Consider the following 18620-nt stretch of genomic DNA (forward strand, 5'->3'; position numbering starts at 1 on the left):
CTTTTAGATTTAGATGAGTATATGGATAGTAGAAATTTTTAGAATGAGTGTAGATACTTCATGTGATGTACTTGTATATATGACCATATTGTGGATAGTTGATTTTTTTATTCGTGAATGAATTAATGAAATGTGTATATTATAGAATTTTTTGTATTATGAATGGATTATTTTGACACTCTAGTGATGTATTTAATCAGGCTCACATTGAAACCATCTAGAAGCTAAAAAAATCTTTATTTCGAAACAAGTATACGTCGTTAATCTCCATCCAACGGTGATGGCACTACCTTTCAGGGATACACGATGCGCTATAAGGACGTCGCAAATCGGTTGGTCGCATCACCAGCACTTCCGATTGATAAGAAGACAGCATTTGACGCAGTCAGCATGCCGTTGTTGTACTGAGAGTATATGAACGAGCATGCTGCCTGTGCCAAGTGCTGTGCCTAATAATCGTAAATGTTGGTGCTGCGACTAGCCGATTGGTGACATCCTTGTACCGCACCGTGTCCCCCCGAAAGGCAGTGTCATCACCGCAGGGTTGAGGTTACTGACATATACATTTTCAGAAATAAAGGTTTATTTTTCTTCTAGAGGGTTTCTGGATATTGAAAAGAGTGTACTCCTGGAACTGAAGGTTGTCAAAGTAATTAGAAGTTATAGAGATTTCTTTCAATTAATTAGAGATTTCTTGAGGATTAATGATACATTTCGTCTTTTTTTATATAATTTCATTGTTATTTGCAAGAGTTATTAATCTGATCATTGTAATTGTAATAGTAAATAATTTTTGCTTTGTAATGGTAAGAATTTATAATTTTGTGGAAAATAAAGGTATTTTTCAGTAAAATATGGCTTCAGTAGCTGGAGGGAGTGGCGCCGGTGGGGGTGATCGTTGTCCTTCTGGAGAGAAGGGCACAACTCGAGTAGGTCGTCAGTCCAAAAAACCTAGTGCTTTTCATAGGGCAGCGCTCCGTTATTTGGAAAAAGAATATAGAGAATGCATGGCAAGGGGCGAGGAACCTCCGTTTGATCTTGAGGATTTATTGCGGCGTTACGGTTCGTCACCACCAAACTCGGAGGTTTCAGCTCTGCCATCTTATTCTGCGCCAGCAAGAAATCCGTTAGAACATTCTGCGTTCCAACGCAAGGACGGTTGAAAACCTATGTGTTGTTGACCGAATTTTTAAATTTCATGTATAGTACTCCTTTGTTAAGTTCTGTAATGGATTAAGTACCCCTTTTAATTAATCAAGATGTATGATAGATATTGCATATCTTTTAATTATTCATGTTATGTTACATTTAGTTTAATTTAGGTTTGATATATTTTATTTATTCGATACGTGTAAAGAATTCAAATCGATTTATTTAAAATGCAGATGGACCGGCAATGGATGTACAATGCTGACCGACGTTCGAAAGAATTCATTGATGGCCTGCATTATTTTTTGTCTGTGGCTGAGGCAAACAAGCAGAATGGTTTTATGTGCTGCCCGTGTGTTCATTGCAACAATAACAAGGATTACTCATCTTCAAGAATCCTACACAGCCACATTTTCGCAAATGGTTTCATGAAAAAGTATGTTTGTTGGACGAAGCACGGAGAACAGGGGGTTACCATGAAAGACAATGAAGAAGAAGATTTTGACGACCGCTTTCCCGGGAATGCTGGAATCGGTGCATTCGATGACGATATTCCCATGGAAGAGCCCGAAGTAGATGTAGCAGAAAATGATCCCAGCGACGATCTGGGGCAAGCATTGCACAATGTGCAGGCAGACTGTGAGAGTGAAACGGAGAGGTTGAAGTTCCAGAAGTTGTTAGAGGACCACCATAAGTTGTTGTACCCAGATTGTCAAAATGGATTTAAGAAACTTGGCACCACCTTGGAGTTGCTGCAATGGAAGGCGACAAATGGTGTATCCGACAAGGGATTTGGTGAATTACTCAAACTTGTTAAAAAAATGCTTCCTAAGGACAATGAATTGCCTGCCACAACGTATGAAGCCAAACAACTTGTTTGCCCTTTGGGACTGGAAGTGCAAAAGATACATGCATGCCCCAACGACTGCATCCTCTACCGAGGCGAGTACGAGAATTTGGATGCATGTCCCGTATGCAGTGCATTGCGTTACAAGATTAGAAAAGATGATCCTGGAGATGTCGAGGGGGAGCCTCCCCGGAAGAGAGTTCCTGCGAAGGTCATGTGGTATTTGCCTATAATACCACGTTTGAAGCGTCTGTTTAGAAATAAAGATAATGCTAAGTTGATGCGATGGCACAAAGAGGAACGCAAGAAAGACTCGATGTTGAGACACCCCGCTGATGGGTCGCAGTGGAGAAAAATAGATAGAACGTACCCTAAATTTGATTTGGATGCGAGAAACATACGGTTCGGTTTGAGTACGGATGGCATGAATCCTTTTGGTGAGATGAGCAGTGGTCATAGCACTTGGCCTGTGACTCTTTGTCTGTACAATCTTCCACCATGGCTCTGCATGAAACGAAAGTTCATCATGATGCCAGTGCTTATCCCGGGTCCAAAGCAGCCCGGAAATGACATTGATGTGTACCTAAGACCATTGGTCGAAGAACTCTTATTGCTCTGGGGCGATGAAGGTGTACGGATGTGGGATGAATACAAACAGGAAAACTTCAACCTACGAGCATTGCTGTTCGTAACGATCAATGACTGGCCTGCTCTTAGTAACTTGTCAGGACATTCGAACAAGGGATACAAAGCATGCACACACTGTTTAGATGATACCGATAATATATGGTTGACTCACTGTAAGAAGGTTGTATACATGGGTCATCGTCGGTTTCTTCCCATCAGGCATGCGGTACGAAAGAAGGGCAAGCATTTCAAAGGCCAAGCGGACCACCGAACAAAACCGATGCACCGTAGTGGTAAAGACGTCTTCAACATGGTAAAAGATCTAGAAGTTGTTTTTGGAAAGGGATCTGGTAGCCAACCTATTCCGAACGAAAACGGAATGGCGCCCATGTGGAAGAAGAAATCTATATTTTGGGAGCTACCATATTGGGAAGTGTTAGATGTTCGTCATGCAATTGATGTGATGCACCTCACGAAGAATTTTTGCGTCAACCTGATAGCATTCTTGGGAGTGTACGGAAAGACAAAAGATACAATAGAAGCACGTCAAGAATTGCAACGTATGGAAGAACGAGATGCCTTACATCCACAACAGCGAGATAATGGACGACAATACTTAAGTCCTGCCAGCTATACTCTTAGCAAGGAAGAGAAAGAAACCATGTTTGACTGCTTGAGCAGTATAAAGGTTCCATCTGGATACTCATCCAATATAAAAGGAATCTTAAATTTGGCAGAGAAGAAATTTACAAATCTCAAGTCCCATGACTGCCATGTGCTTATGACCGAACTTCTTCCGGTTGTGCTGCGGGGGATTCTGCCTGATAACGTCCGGTTAACCATCGTGAAGATATGTGCCTTCCTCAACGCAGTTTCTCAGAAGATAATTGACCCGGAGAATTTGATAAAGCTGCAAAACGATGTGGTGCAATGTCTTGTTGGCTTTGAGCTGATATTTCCACCATCTTTCTTCAACATCATGACACATCTTCTAGTGCACCTTGTCAAAGAGATTGATATTCTCGGACCAGTATTTCTACACAACATGTTCCCATTCGAAAGGTTCATGGGGGTACTCAAGAAATATGTTCGTAATAGAGCTCGTCCAGAAGGAAGCATCGCCAGTGCCTACGGAACTGAGGAGGTCATTGACTTTTGTGTTGACTTTATTGATGACCTTAAACTGATTGGAGTCCCTGAATCGCGATATGAGGGGAGACTAACTGGAAAGGGTACATTAGGAAAGAAATCTTATGTCTGCACAGATGATTTCTCATTCAAGAAAGCGCATTATACGGTTCTTCAACAATCATCCTTGGTTGACCCATATATCGAGGAACACAAGAAAATTCTGCTCTCCAATTTCCCGGAAAAGTCTGAGGCATGGATTACACGTGAGCACATGAACACTTTCTGTAGCTGGTTGCGGAAGCATCTAATGCATAACATGGATATAAGTGAACAACTGTTCTTATTGGCTAGGGGACCATCTTGGAATATCTTAACATACCAAGGGTACGAGATAAATGGAAACACATTTTATACGATAGCCCAAGATAAAAAGAGTACCAACCAAAACAGCGGTGTTCGTATGGATGCCACGGACAATAATGGAAAAAAAGACACATATTACGGCTACATTGAAGAGATATGGGAGCTGGATTACAGTCCCAATTTCAAGGTGCCTCTATTTCGTTGCCAATGGGTTAAGCTATCTGGAGGAGGGGTAACAAAAGATGAGTATGGGATGACAATAGTTGATCTCAACAATCTTGGGTATAGAGACGAGCCATTTGTCCTAGCCCAGGATGTCGCTCAGGTTTTCTACATTAAGGACATGTCCAGCAAGCCAAAGAAGGGGATCAACAAGCAAAAGGATGAGCTTAAGCGACACATAGTTCTATCAGGAAAGAGAAACATCGTTGGAGTGGAGGACAAGACAGACTTTTCAGAAGAATATAATAATTTTGTTGCCATTCCACCTTTCGAAGTAAATGCTGATCCATGCATCCTGCTAGCCAATGATGATGCTCCATACTTGCGCCGTGATCATAATCAAGGGACATTTGTGAAGAGAAAGTCTGTTACCGCTAATCCTTCATGTACTTGAATCATTTTATATTATTGTATAAAAACATAATCGCAATTCGAATACTTTTATTATATATGTACTGTACAATTATATTTTATGTGTTATTTATATTATTTTATATATTTTTCACTTAATTACTAGACTCAATTATAATTTTCATTCAATAATGGATTACTCAACTAATTTTATTTATTTCATGAAATTACATTCACATTAACACACTATACTCTCTCACTAACACACACAATCTCACTAATACACACTATCTCTCAAACTCACACACTACTCATTAATATCATGAAATTGCTTAATTTTATCTAAAATTCACTTTTTAAACGTTAATATCGTGATAGAATCCACTTTCTATCGAAAAGCAACAGTTTGAAAAAAAATTTCACCTAATATATTTTTGCATGGTCAAAATAACAAATATGATTTCAAAAAAGTTAGATATTTCATTGACCCAATCACTTGAATGAAAATTAATTATTTTTGTTGCATGTATCAAGTTTATATAGAGATAAGAAATTTTGTTCCATAATTTTTGGAATCATAATTTTATTAACTGAATTAACAAATGAAAGCCAATTTTAAAAGAGAAGTTAAAAGAAACAAAAACAAACATAACATTAGGCGGGAACGAGGGAAAACGGGCCCTTTTTGTCCCGGGTGGTAGATCCACTCGGGACTAAAGGTGGGCCGCGGGCTGGGAATTTTCCCGGCCCGCCCAAAAACCCCTTTTGTCCCGGGTGAATCCACCACCCGGGACAAAAGGTCCTTTTGTCCCGGGTGGTGGTTTCACCCGGGACAAAAGGCCCCCCCCATATATTTCCTAGCTTCCTCCCTCCTTCGCCCTTCCTCCCTCCCGCCGTCCGTTCCCCTGCTCCCCCCACCGCTCGAGCTCCCCGAGCACCGCCGCCGTCGACGTCGCCGCCCAAAGCCCCGCCGCGCGAGCCCACGTCACCGAGCGCCGTCGTCCCTGCGAGCGCCGCCGCCATTGACGTCCGCCGCCCTCGTCTTCGCCGCCCCCGGCCTCCACTCCGCGCGCACGCCCTCGTCGGCGGCCTCCACTGCACGCCGCCGCGCCGCCGCCCTGTTGTGTGGGTATTCTTCTGTTCTTTTACAGACCGGGAGTTCGTGGCACATAGTTTCTGCAAAGATAGAAGAGTCATTAAGCACTATTTTTTATGTCGCTTTGGAATTTGATATTATTGTTCTGTAAACTGATATCACCTTATTATGTGATTCCTGGCACCAAAATCCAACAAGAGCTCTCCATTGATGTTCATTTACAGTTGGTGGTTTCCCTTTTATGATTTCATCTATAGACATGTCTTCACGATTGAAATACTGTTTCTTCAACTTAGATTTGTACGCTCTCCATCTATTGTTAACAGTCCTTAGGATCCAATCCCTTGAGAGCTGTTAATTCGTCTTTCATCATATTGGTATTGCGCAGTCCTATTTTGATGATCTTCAAGGTAGAAAAAGCACACTCAATGCTCCCTGTTGAAACTGGTAGAGACAAGAAGCAACCGAAACAATATATCATTCAAGTGTGCCAAAATAATATCTACTGAATATTTGATTCGCTCTATACGTTCTTCTATGCAATGCTTTCTTGGTATAATTAGTATTGCTTTAATTAGATGAATCTCATTACAAGCTAAAACTACATTCTTTGTGGGACAAAATTTGGATGCAAAAAACTATACTTATTTTGACATGGAGAGAGTATCATATACAACTTATGGACCCAATTCAATAAAGCCTAGCAAGGAAGCCCCAAATGCAAAAGAATCATTCTCTCCGTCTCTGCTCATAGCTCGCCCTGAGCCCACGTCCCCCCCGGCTCCGCGTTCGCCCCAGTGCGCCTCCGGCCCTCGGCTTTGAGCCCTTCGCCTTCGGCCCTCGGCCCTCCGCCTATCCCTAGCCGCAAATTTCTGGAGTGGATTATTTAGATAATTTTTAAGGGTTTTATTTGTATTCATATTTTAGTTACGATGGACCCGCGACACACAGACGCGGAAGACGAACAGTTCCTGTTGAATATGATTGGCGAAGGTCAAGGAGATGTCGCTGAACAAGCTGATGATGGCAGCAATACCGACATATATTTGAATATGTCCGGTGATGGAATTGAGGCACCATCTATTCAGGATGACGCTGCTGCTGAACAAAGTGCTAATGTACATATCAAAACTATACTTATTTGTAGTGACAATCATATTTTCATCTGAATCTATATGAATACTATTAATGTTTTTTTTATAGCCGTCTGGATCATCGTCGCAGCAGAAAAAGACGAAGCGAGGCCCAACAAAAAAACTGGAAGGGCGGTTCATTATAACGGAAGTTGGTCCAGATGGCGAACCGATCGCTCCAGAAGCTGCCGCCAAAAAATTCATAAGACAATCCGGATGTATTGTCAGGGACCACATCCCGATCAGCTTTAGGCTCTGGAAAGCTTCCAATCCAAGCGAGGAACGGGATGCGGTACCCGAAAGAGAAAAAGAATGGTGCTGGCGGGAGCTTAAGAAAAACTTCACGGTTCCAGCTGAATCCGAAGAGATATGCAAGCGCTGGACCCTGAGTAAGATGGCCGAACAACTGCGATTATTCAAGAAAATTTTGACGAAGAAATATATCAAGACCGGGACCACACCCGTATTTACCGGCGATCTCGAAAAGCTCAGGGGTCACTGGGATGCATTTGTGGAATACAAGTCTTCAGAGCTTGGGCTTCAGAAGGTGCAGAAGGCCAAAGACAACGCCTCGAAGAAAGTGTACCATCACACTCTAGGCCAAGGAGGCTACAAGCTTGCAGTACCCAAATGGGAGAAGATGGAGCAGGATCTGCTTGACAGAGGCATCCGACCTGCGACCATGAACTGGCCTGAAAGGTCAAGGACCTGGTTTTATGGTCACAGGGGAAGCTTGGACCCATTGACTGGTGACTGCATCTATGGGCCAAACATCCAGCGAGCAGCCCAGAGACTACAGGAGGCCATACAAGCAGCGGCCGAGGGAACATTCCAGCCGGATAGAGAGAGGGACGAGCTGACTTACGCCCTTGGGAATCCAGAGCATCCGGGCCGCACAAGAGGCAAAGGCGTGGTTCCGTGGAAGTATGGGTTCAGGGATTACATTGATTCATATAGAAGCCGGCAAAGAAGAAAGAATGATGAGCGGGAGCACCTGCGAAGGCTAGAGGAATGGCTCATGTCACATGATCAAAGACTGGAGGAAGAGGTTCAACGCCAAGTGGCCGTAGCAATGAGCCAGCAACAGCAAGCGCAAACGTTGCCTCCAGAGCCTAGTGTCGCAGCCGATCACCTGTCTCAGCGGAAAAGCAGCTGCGCTTCCACAGACGTCGCCGCTGCCGAGCCCACGGGGATCCAGGCCGCAGTTGAAGCGTCGGCCCCGCAGCGATTTCCAGTGGATGAGATCACCCACCGGACACCTTGTGACCTGCAGACTGCCGTTAAGAACTTAATGTTCACTGTTGCGTACGGTACCGCCATGCCAACCGAACCAGGCGTCGTGTACCACGGGCAGCAAATTCCGCCTAGATACACAAGAGTTGGCGTGGAGCAGGTGTGCCAGGGTTGGGAGACGCTCGAGCTTGATATTCCTGGAGGCGATGGGGAGAGGACACTAGCAGACGCCATTCATGGCTACATCCTATGGGATAAGCGCTACATTGTCCTAAAGTCGGATGATCAAACACCAAGACCGGCATCTCAGCATGCCTCTCCAAGACCGGCATCTCCGCAAAACTCCCCAAGGGCAGCACTGTCTCGGCAAGGTTCATCGGCACATTCTCCATCACCATCATCTCATGCGCCGATGAACACTCAAGCGTCACCGTCGCCTCCATGGTCACCCCCTCCGCCGCCGGCAAAGAAGCAGAAACGGCCGCCGGCAAAGAAGGTAGCTGCACCGGCTAGGGAGCCTCCAAAGAAGAAGGAAAAGAAGAAGAAAACCAAGGAGGCTCCTATTAAACCCTGGGACATGAGCCTTGAAGAATGCGATCGGATAACTCAAGAAAGAGTTAAAGAGCACTTCAAGCCGAAGCCGAAGCCGGAGCCCGAGAAAGTGATAAATCCGATAGATTTGAAATTTTTTAAGGGAATGTGCGAAGCAAATAAGAGAAAATTCATTCCGAGAGACCCCCCTTCAGACTACGAACGCACAATTATCAAAACTACTGAGATAAAGAAGAGACAATCAATGTCGTCGTCGTCCGACGTTCCACAGCTCGGAGCCCAAAAGAAACAATCAATAGAGCCTCTCGTAGTGGGACAGACGATGCAAGAACAAGACTTTGTTACATTTATGAAAGAATCAAACCTGACGGCCGCTCAGATTGCAGGGGGAGAAGATATTCCAAAGGCCGATGTGGTCGTCAAATGGACGTTTGAGATCGGCAAAACTCTTGTACCCCCCGAAGTAGTGTCTGTGCTTCCAACGCAAATGTATAAGCTGCACCAGCACTACATGCGTGCGATGGCCGATTGCATCTTCATGCAGGGCGCAAAGATTAAAGATGACGATTTCTTACGGGGGGAGGCCATTATATGGATAAACTGGGAAGAAATTTACCAACTATTCAATCAGGAGGCCCTCGACATCTCTATGGTCGGCTTGTGGGTTCTGTAAGTATTTTACTCTCCTTACGTATTGTTTTGCATGATCTCAACATACTGATCTCTTGATTTATTCGGTATCATGTAGAATGGAGATACATACTTGCAGAAGAAAGGGATACTCTCACCTCGGCTTCATCGACCCAATTACTTGTAATTGGAGGCTTCTACGGGACAATCCCGATGACATATTCCAAAACTTGTTCAAGTACATAAGCGTTCATCACAACAAGCAAATGATATTGTTTCCTTACAACTTTGCGTGAGTGATTCCTTCCGTCTAACTCTTTCTATTCTATAATCGAATTGTTTAAACCTTAACTACCAAGAACTGCCTCCGTATAATCTTGTAGTGAACACTTTGTCCTAATTTTCATAATTCCCGAGAAGAGCCTACTCGTGGTTATGGACTCATTGAGGAAACCTCCAGAACAATACGAAAATCTTCTTAACATGATGAAAAAGTAATTCTACCACTACTCCGTCCATGACCGATAATTTGAATCACTTTGTTACTTGACTATAATTGTTCTAATCATGCACAGGGTTTGGAAAGAATTCGCTAAAAATCATCCAGGCAAATTTGACAAGGAATTGAAGATCAAGACAGATTTTCCGGTACGCGCTTGGATGATTCGTTGCACGATTCATTTGTTTTATTATATATTCATGTAAATACCTGATAATTTCTTCTCTCTTAAAGTGTATGAGGCAGAAACCAGGCACTGTATTGTGCGCATACTATGTATGCGAGAACATCCATGGTCTGGTAGGTCCTCCAAAGGGCTGGACAGATTGGGAGGAGGAAGTAAGTAAAAAAACTTGTTAATATTTGAACTCGTATTTTAATTAGTCGAAATTAATTATCCCCTTTTTCCATAGGTCGGGGAGATGCGCGATAAACTCATACCGGAGGAAAAGGTTATGGCGATTCAAGAACAATTCTCCGGATTTATTGTTGAGCAAATCCTCGATCCAAAAGGCGAATTCTACTATGATGGAATATCTAATATTGACAATCACAGTAAATATGACAATATACGCATATATATGTAATTAAGAACGAATATAACTATGTAAATATATATGTGTGTCTATGTATTAAATTTCTATTTATGAGTATGTATGTATGTATTAAATTTCCAAAAGGCGAATTCTACTATGTAATTAAGAACGAATATACCTATGCAAATATGATGGAGTATGTATGTATTATATATATAAGCACTCCAATAATATATATGTGTATATATATATTTATATAATATTGGTCCTAGACATTTTCATATGTAAAGGAATTCACATGTATAGATATGTGTATACATATATATATATATAAGTGAATTAATTTATATATGAAAACTATCTAGGACAAATATTATATAAGTAACTATATATATATGTATATATTAGTGGAGATCATACACACTGAATTCCAATACATAAGTTTAATTGAAATGCAAAAGTATAATTGAAATAGAAAAAGAATTGAGAAAAGAAAAACATGAAAAAAAAGAGACCTTTTGTCCCGGTTGCTAACACCAACCGGGACAAAAGGGTGCGCCAGCCACGTGGGCGCTGGCTGCACCTTTTGTCCCGGTTGGTGTTACCAACCGGGACAAAAGGTCCTCTTTTGTCCCGGTTACCACACCCGGGACAAAAGGGCACCCCCTTTTGTCCCGGACAGGCGTTCCCGGTTGGGAAACCGGGACAACAGCGGTTTCCCAACCGGGACAAATCAACGTTTTTGTAGTAGTGGGGGTAGCTTAAGGTAAAGAAACAGACCAGTTTGAGTTATCGGATTTCACTGGGTGCTTTCGGAGGATGGAGCCAAGCAAGGCCTAGTAGCAACTAGCATCAAGCCTTATATAGCTATCCATGCTCATTGTCAGTGTAGAACAAATTAAAAACACATTCTGCAGCGGGATGCAGGGTGTTTACGATAGATGTTTTGGCAACACGATAAAAAGGAGCACCTTGACTACCTAGGAGCATCCGTTGTGCCAGATGTAAAACGATAAAGGTGCACCAACTACTGTAGAGTTTAGGGTTTACGGTTTATAACTTCGAAGAAATATGGATGGTTGTACATTAGAGATCTCACTACAAGAAAATGGCTCATTCGTCCCCGACCGTTAGTACCGGTCATGCTTTGGTCCGGTACTAAAGTTGTCTCGACGCCATTTTAGTACCGGGTCCAAATTTGAAAATCCCTAGAACCAATTTAGTACCGACCAGTGGCATAGCTCGGTACTAAATGATCCTCCATAGGTCGGTTCAAATGAAAAGCAACTCCCACCCAGTCACATGTGATGCATAGGTGGGATGGCAAGGAAGCAACGCGAGAGGTTGGAGGTTCATGGGTTCAAATCCTCGCGACCACGCGTGGACATTTACGTGTAAAAAATTCGTGTGCGGGCCTTTCGTGAGTTTGCAATATTTTTTTTCATTTTTCTAAATAGCACATTTAGTACCGGTCGTAGTGACCGGTACTAAACAGTCCTCCAGTTAGTACCGGCCTGGCGGTACCGGTCAGCCCGACCGGTACTAACCTTGCCATTTGCCCGGTACTAATGAGCATATTTCTAGCAGTGTCTATATCGAGATGTCCCGACAAAATTTAAGAGAACCTTTTGCCGCTTTCCAAATCTTCCATAACCGTTTATTGAATGCATGCCCCAAACAAATGCTAGAGTAAAGGCTATTCCGTCATCTAAAAAGAATTTCCGTTTATCCGCATTTGGCGCTTCACATGCATTCATCCACTCTGATCACAAACCTACCAATGTGCCACAAGATGTACCGGATGATAAATATGTATATACTATATATATACTCAGTATGAAACGCGCTCTTAGTTAGGTGACTTTTACATTCTCAAATAGATGCGCCGGATGATAAATTCAGTCTGATATCGTCCCGCGCAAATGCTTCACTGCTTCCACTGCAGATCCAGAGCTCTGATGTAGGTCTATGGCTGGAACTGGTTGAAGGCACGGATGAGCTTGGGATCCCGACTGAGGAGGACCTTCATGTGATCCGCCACGCCTTCTGTGCTGATGCTGCAGTGTACGTGCTCGATCAGATTAACAAGGTTCCACTTCAAAGTTGAAACAGCTAGTGGCAACCAGCAGCAGAGACGGGAATCCATCCAAAGGATCGATCTACCGTGAGTTCAAGACTGACCTCCCGGCATTGAACACGCATGATGGCGAAGACCTCGCATCTCTCCGGCTTGCCGGTGAACTCGCACTTTAGGGTCGTCAAGAACTGGGCAGCGTCCTTGCGTGTCACCTCCAGTCTCCTATCATCAGATAATTAAGGTAGTATGTGGTGGTGATGGGACATGTGATCAGATTTCAGAACCATCATCAAATCAACACAAGCCATAGGAGAGGGAAGGGGGTGCCAGCCTACTGAAGTGTCTAAATAAACCCAGAATTTTGAATACTCCACAATCCAAGCAAGCAGTTTGTCGGTGTAGAACTGGGCACTGATGTTCCATATGAAAGAAATCAAGCACTAGCAATGTGTTGACACTAATTTGCGCCAACACACTCGAATGTGTTAGAACGCGCGTTGATCGTCGACACGATCTTCACCAACGGGCTCCCTGCGCACAAATCGGTCAGAGCGGTTCTACAGAGAACCCTGCGATCTAGGGTTGCTTTGAGGTCGGCAGGCCACTCAGAACGCCATCGAACGCCGTGGAGACGAGCGAAGAACAGCAGATGAGATTAGAAAAGTTAGGATTTGCAGGAAAATGTAAAGGATAAATGTGTGAATCGATTGGGATTATCCTCAATCGGCCTCCTCAATGTGGGGAGGTCTGTACCCGTTAGGAGTCGGAACCCTATTAAATTGTGTGTCAAAATACAACTCCTAACTCGGACTGGGCGTTTCGGACCGGTCTGACCGGTCTCTGGACCGGTCTGACCGCTCTGGACCGGTCTGACCGGTCTGACCGGGGTGCAGGTCTTTCGGGAGGTATAACTCCCTCATCCGGACTCCGAATTAGACGTTCTATATATGCATTTCGATCGTCTTGATGAGATCTACGCAATGGCATGCTCCTAGGTCGAGCAGCCCGGCTGCCGGCCTCGCAGTCACTGGCGACCACTTGACGAAGGGGGCGCCGTGGAAGTGGGGAATTGCGAAGACTGTCTAGACGTACGCCAGGTAATGATGGGATGGAGACTCCACGCACTGCCCACCTACCGCGCACACGCATGGCACATGGCACGCTCCTGCCTTTTTTTATCGTACGCTGGCCGGGAACAGTCGCGTGACAGTTGGTCTGTCGGACTTGACGACACCGTAGAGGAGGGCCGCGCCGGCGTTGGAGTTGGACCAAGGATTCATATGCATCCTGCTAGCTGAAGGAGACGGGGAGCATATACCGGAGAGTAGTTTGAGGGCCGTCCGGTTGGGATTTATTTCGACAGTGTTTTTCCTTTTTCACTGACCGCGGGGTATTCAGTATTCACGGTTTCCCACCTGAGATGACGCATCTTCATCGAAGCCATCGCCGACGCCACAAGAAAGACACTGAACACTACTACTTTGGCTCTGACATGCGTAGACCCAGAAGGATACATAATACATACCTATCGATACTTTCATCTGACTGCCGCAAATATATTTTCATTTGAGAGTAGTCAATTGGTACGTTGTTATCACAATATATACTGGGTAAAGAAATGCTATCACAGCTAGAAAAATGTGTATTAGTACTAGGTCAGAACCCCTGGTTTGTACCGATCCGACGCACGGTACCGCTTGTTAAGTACTAAATGATTTTGTATTTAGTGCCGGCCAAAACACCCGGTACTAAAGAAACTCATTAGTATCGGTCGGTAACACGTTCGTGGTTTTTTTCCTTTTCCTTTTCCTTTTCTTTTCTCCTATGCCCTGCGCTGCTGACGCGTGGCCTGCCCGCGCTCCGCAGTCGGGTAGCCCGACCCCCGCTCCGACGCCGGGAGGCCGCGCCCCAATGCGCCGGCAACGCCCGCAGCCAGGCCAGCGGGCCCCTGCGCCAGCGGCACCCGCGGCGGCACCTTGCGCCGGTGTCCGCAGGCAGCTCCGCGCCCGCTGGTGGTCGGCGGCCAGAGTAGATATAGAGGAAGAGGAAGGAGAGCCACAATGGTAGTCTCGGAGAGAAGAGGATAGGACTTAGAAGACAAATAAATGGAAGATAGAGAGGAGCCCGGGAGGGGAGTTGCGTTTTAGTACCGGGTGAAGCATCCACTTAGTACAAAAGAGGGTTAGGTATATTTATACCAGTTGTGGACACCAACCAGTATTAATATGTCACCTTTAGTACTGGGTGATTCCGCCACCTGGTACGATAGGGGGTCATGGAGCGCGCCGGGGATTTATTCTTTAGACCCGGTACTAAATGTGTGTGTTAGTACCGGCTCAATTTGCAGCAAGTACTAATGCTAGGGATGAATGCCCCATTTTCTAGCAGTGTATATATATTGCCCTATTTTAGAACCAACACTACATAATGTAAGACTCTAATAGTTAGGGATGCAAGTACACCTGATAGTATCTTTTTGGTCAACTTATTAATAATTATGTAGCATATCATTTCACTGCCAGAAAACAGCACATTCGTCCCTGCACGTTAGTACTGGTCACACTTTGGGCCAGTACTAACGACTCAATATAGTACCAGGCGGGGCACATAGTGGTCCTGGGAGCCGATTAGTACCGGCTGGAAACCCCAGCCTACACTAAAGAGCTCCACCAACACCGGTGGGCAATGGCTAGCGACCATTTAGTGCCACGAGCTGGTATTAAATGGCACCGAGTTTATTTAGTACTGGCTGCTGGCTCCAGCCGGTACAAAACGTAGAGCTTTAGTACTGGCTAGAGCACAGCCGGCACTAATACTCTTACCATAAATAAGCGCCCCTTCTTCCTCCCTGAGACGAGCTAGCATTTGAGACCAAGCTCGAGCTTCTCTTCTCCATGGCGACATAGAGAGGAGGTGCTGCCATTTTTTCAAGTTTTGTGGGGTATTTCATTCTTCTAAGTGTGCCAAAGGTTTGCAAGTTCACCGTCTCTTCTTTGATGGTCTTCATGCTTTGTTTCATGCTCCATGGTTACAGAAATTTGTGATTTTTAGAAATAGTGAGAATGAGCACGATTTCTTTGATTTATGCATGGATTTAAGATGTATAGAACCGATGAATTGAATTTGAGAGTAGTTTTATCGGATAGGTTAAATGTGGGTAATTTATAGTGAATTTTCGGTAGTTGTTATGATTTTAGTTAGATTATTTTGACACTCAATGATGTATTTATTTAGGCTCATATGGAAACCATCGAGAAGTTTAAAAAATATTTCGTTTGAGATCATGTATATGTCGTTAACCTCGATCCTGCGGTGATAACACTACTATTCGGGGCTACCATCGATATTCACGATGCGGTGCGATATATATGAGAACGTGATGAAGGAGTACGGGCACTATTGTTCCACACTCTGTCATATATATCAGTGGTAGCCTTTAATGGCAGTGTCATCACCGCCGGGTCAAGGTTAACGACATAGACATGTGTTTTGAAACAAATATTTTTTCTTGTTGATGGTTTTAGAGAAAGTGAGTCTAAAACAAAGCCGTGAACATTGATTGTGCATCCCTTATGGCGTGAACGACGTGTTTGCCTAGAACTGAAGAGGGTCAAAATAATTAGGATTTACGATTTATTCGATAAGGTTGTACTAAAATTAGTTTTGTTTCTTAATGAGACATATAATTTACCTGTTATTAATATTACTTCTTAGAAATTCCATAGCAACATGATGCCTTCAAGCATCGAGCTGCGGCTCGGGTGGCAGTACACAATCAATTGAAGCGCACTGGTCCTTCGCTTGAGTTCCATCCTGCGGAGTGTGTTGGTCTTGTTAGCGGTCCTATTCATCGTTGGATTAAGAAAGCTTTTCATGTATTCTCACTTGGCAAAGAAAGTAATAAATTTCAACATGAATTTAATGTCGAGTTTCATGGTACTGCTGATGTGTTGAGTTGCATGGTACGGATGATGATCGTGAGTTGATGGCTCGATATAATGCAAGACGAGAAACGTCGGGGATGGTGGAATATGACTGTTCTGTATCAAGACTTCACGAGGCAGTTCACGAGGCATTGGTCAAAAGATCTCATGATGAGTAGTTTGTATTAGCTAGCTAGCATGTAGTTTAATCTGTATTTTAATTTGAAGCTTGTAATTTATAATGTTGTGTAATTTAAGCATGTTATGTGATGAGTTTTTGGACCCTTTATATTTTAATGTTTAATTCGCAGAAATGGATTTGCAACATGATGCATGCTTCATTATGTAAATTTTATAGTGTGAAATTTGCCAAATTATTATAGATCGATGGATCGACAATGGATGTACGGCGACAGGTGCACCATGGCATGGATTAATGGTCTAAAGTCTTTTCTTGATGCGGTGAAGGCCCACAAGTCATCGAAAGGTTTCATGTGTTGTCCATGCCGCCTTTGCCAAAATAAGAAGGATTAATACTCTAACTGACACACTTCTACACGTCCACATTTATAAAAATAAGTTTCAAGGATAATTATACGCTTTGGACCAAGCACGGTGAACCTGGAGTTCTGATGCAAGAAGGTGAAGGAGATGATGATGACAATGAGGAGGACAACAACATTGCAGACTGGGCTCACTTATATGAAGCAAGTGCCTTTAAAGATGAACCAATGGACGAGGCTGAAGAAAATTCTAGAGAAGATCAACCACCTGATGAACTAGGTCAGATTTTAGTTGATGCACAGACAGTGAAACTTTGAAGGAGTCAAAGAAATTTAAGATGATGTTGGAGGATCACAAAAAATTATTGTACCCAAATTACAAGCATAGGCTTAAAAAGTTGGGTACCACACTGGAAAAGCTGCAATGGAAGGCAGCCAATGATGTTACCGACAAGGGGTTTGAGGAGCTACTAGGTATTGTAAACAACATGCTTCCAAAGAGGAACGAACTGCCCTCTACAACATACGAAGTAAAAAAGGTTGTTTGTCCTCTTGTATTGGAGGTACTGAAAATTCATGCACGTCCTAACGATTGTATTCTCTATTGCGGCGATGAATATGAGAAAATTCATTCATGTCCTAACGATTGTAGGTGAGATGCTAAGAAGGGTACACGCGAGGCAAGAGATTCTGAGTTCAAATCCCGGCCACCGCAAGCGTGCGTATTTCGCTTGAAAAGTCGCATGACATGTAATGTGCACATGTGCGGGTCTCTTCCCAGGTTTAGTATATTTTTTTGGCCAAAATTGCATTGATCCCTGGTGAATGTTTCACCCTGTACTAAAGAGAACCATAGGTACCGGGTGTTTTACCTGGTGACCAGAAAATTGAGGCTTTTAGTCTCAGTTTCGTACTACCAGTCCGGTATTTCTAATAGTGAAGGCCAAACTCTTCTCCAAAATGGAAGCGGTCCAAGAGTTGGAGTCCGCCGACTAGAAGATGAACATCTAGGGATGAGCCGCCTCAGCGGGCTGATCCCACAGCAGCAGCAGGCGGTGGTGGTGGCCGCAGGCTGCGACTCCCCCCCCCCCCCCCACGGAGTTGCTCCAACTGGAGCTCAAGACACAACAGCTCAAGGATGAGTCACTGTGGAATAGCAGCTACAAGAAGGCCATCGGCCTCATGGTGCGGAAGAATCCCCCGCCACGATGGACGTCATTGCGGAGCCTGATAGCTGTGACTTGCAGGCCAGCAGAGCAGCGCCGAGCGGCGTTCTGCAAGCCGGCGGCACATGGCCCCGCGGATAGGGGCGAGCGGGGAAATGCGTGGTGTGGGCAAAGATAGAAGAGCCTGAGAAGGAGATGAGGATAAAATAGATGTTTTACTTTATCCAATAGAGAGGAAAATGAATGGTTTATTGTAAAAGTTAACGAAGTGGTATTTTTCGGAATGGAATCATTCTTAGTAGTATTTTACGTGACGACGATCTTTCAGTGGTATTTTCCGAATTTCCGGAAAAGATGGTCTTTTGAACCACTTTTTGCAAATGATAATCCTATGTTATTTCCCGATGTTTTCAGCACTTTCTATTTGTTTTGCTTGGCAATTTTCTAACCTCTATGTGTCCATACGCCGCCTGACAGGCTGACACAGATCCATATATATGATGAACCATTCAACCACTTCAGCTTAGATACACAGATCCATGTAACGAAACGCAATCAGGTTGGTGTCTTCATCGATGTAGC

At 44.0% G+C, this 18620-nt stretch overlaps 1 protein-coding gene across 1 annotated transcript; it reads left to right on the plus strand.

Annotated features, from left to right (window-relative positions):
• Positions 1 to 1400: 1400 nt before the first annotated feature.
• LOC120711042 lies at positions 1401 to 4697 on the plus strand (the record flags this gene model as incomplete). The annotated part of the gene is made up of 4 exons (XM_039996428.1): positions 1401 to 2433; positions 2533 to 3065; positions 3219 to 3997; positions 4106 to 4697. Coding segments are annotated over exons 1-4 (2937 nt in total), but the record flags the coding sequence as incomplete, so codon positions are not given.
• Positions 4698 to 18620: the final 13923 nt, after the last annotated feature.

The sequence above is a fragment of the Panicum virgatum genome, chromosome 6K (genome assembly GCF_016808335.1).
Source record: "Panicum virgatum strain AP13 chromosome 6K, P.virgatum_v5, whole genome shotgun sequence".
In the NCBI taxonomy this organism is placed as follows: domain Eukaryota; kingdom Viridiplantae; phylum Streptophyta; class Magnoliopsida; order Poales; family Poaceae; genus Panicum; species Panicum virgatum.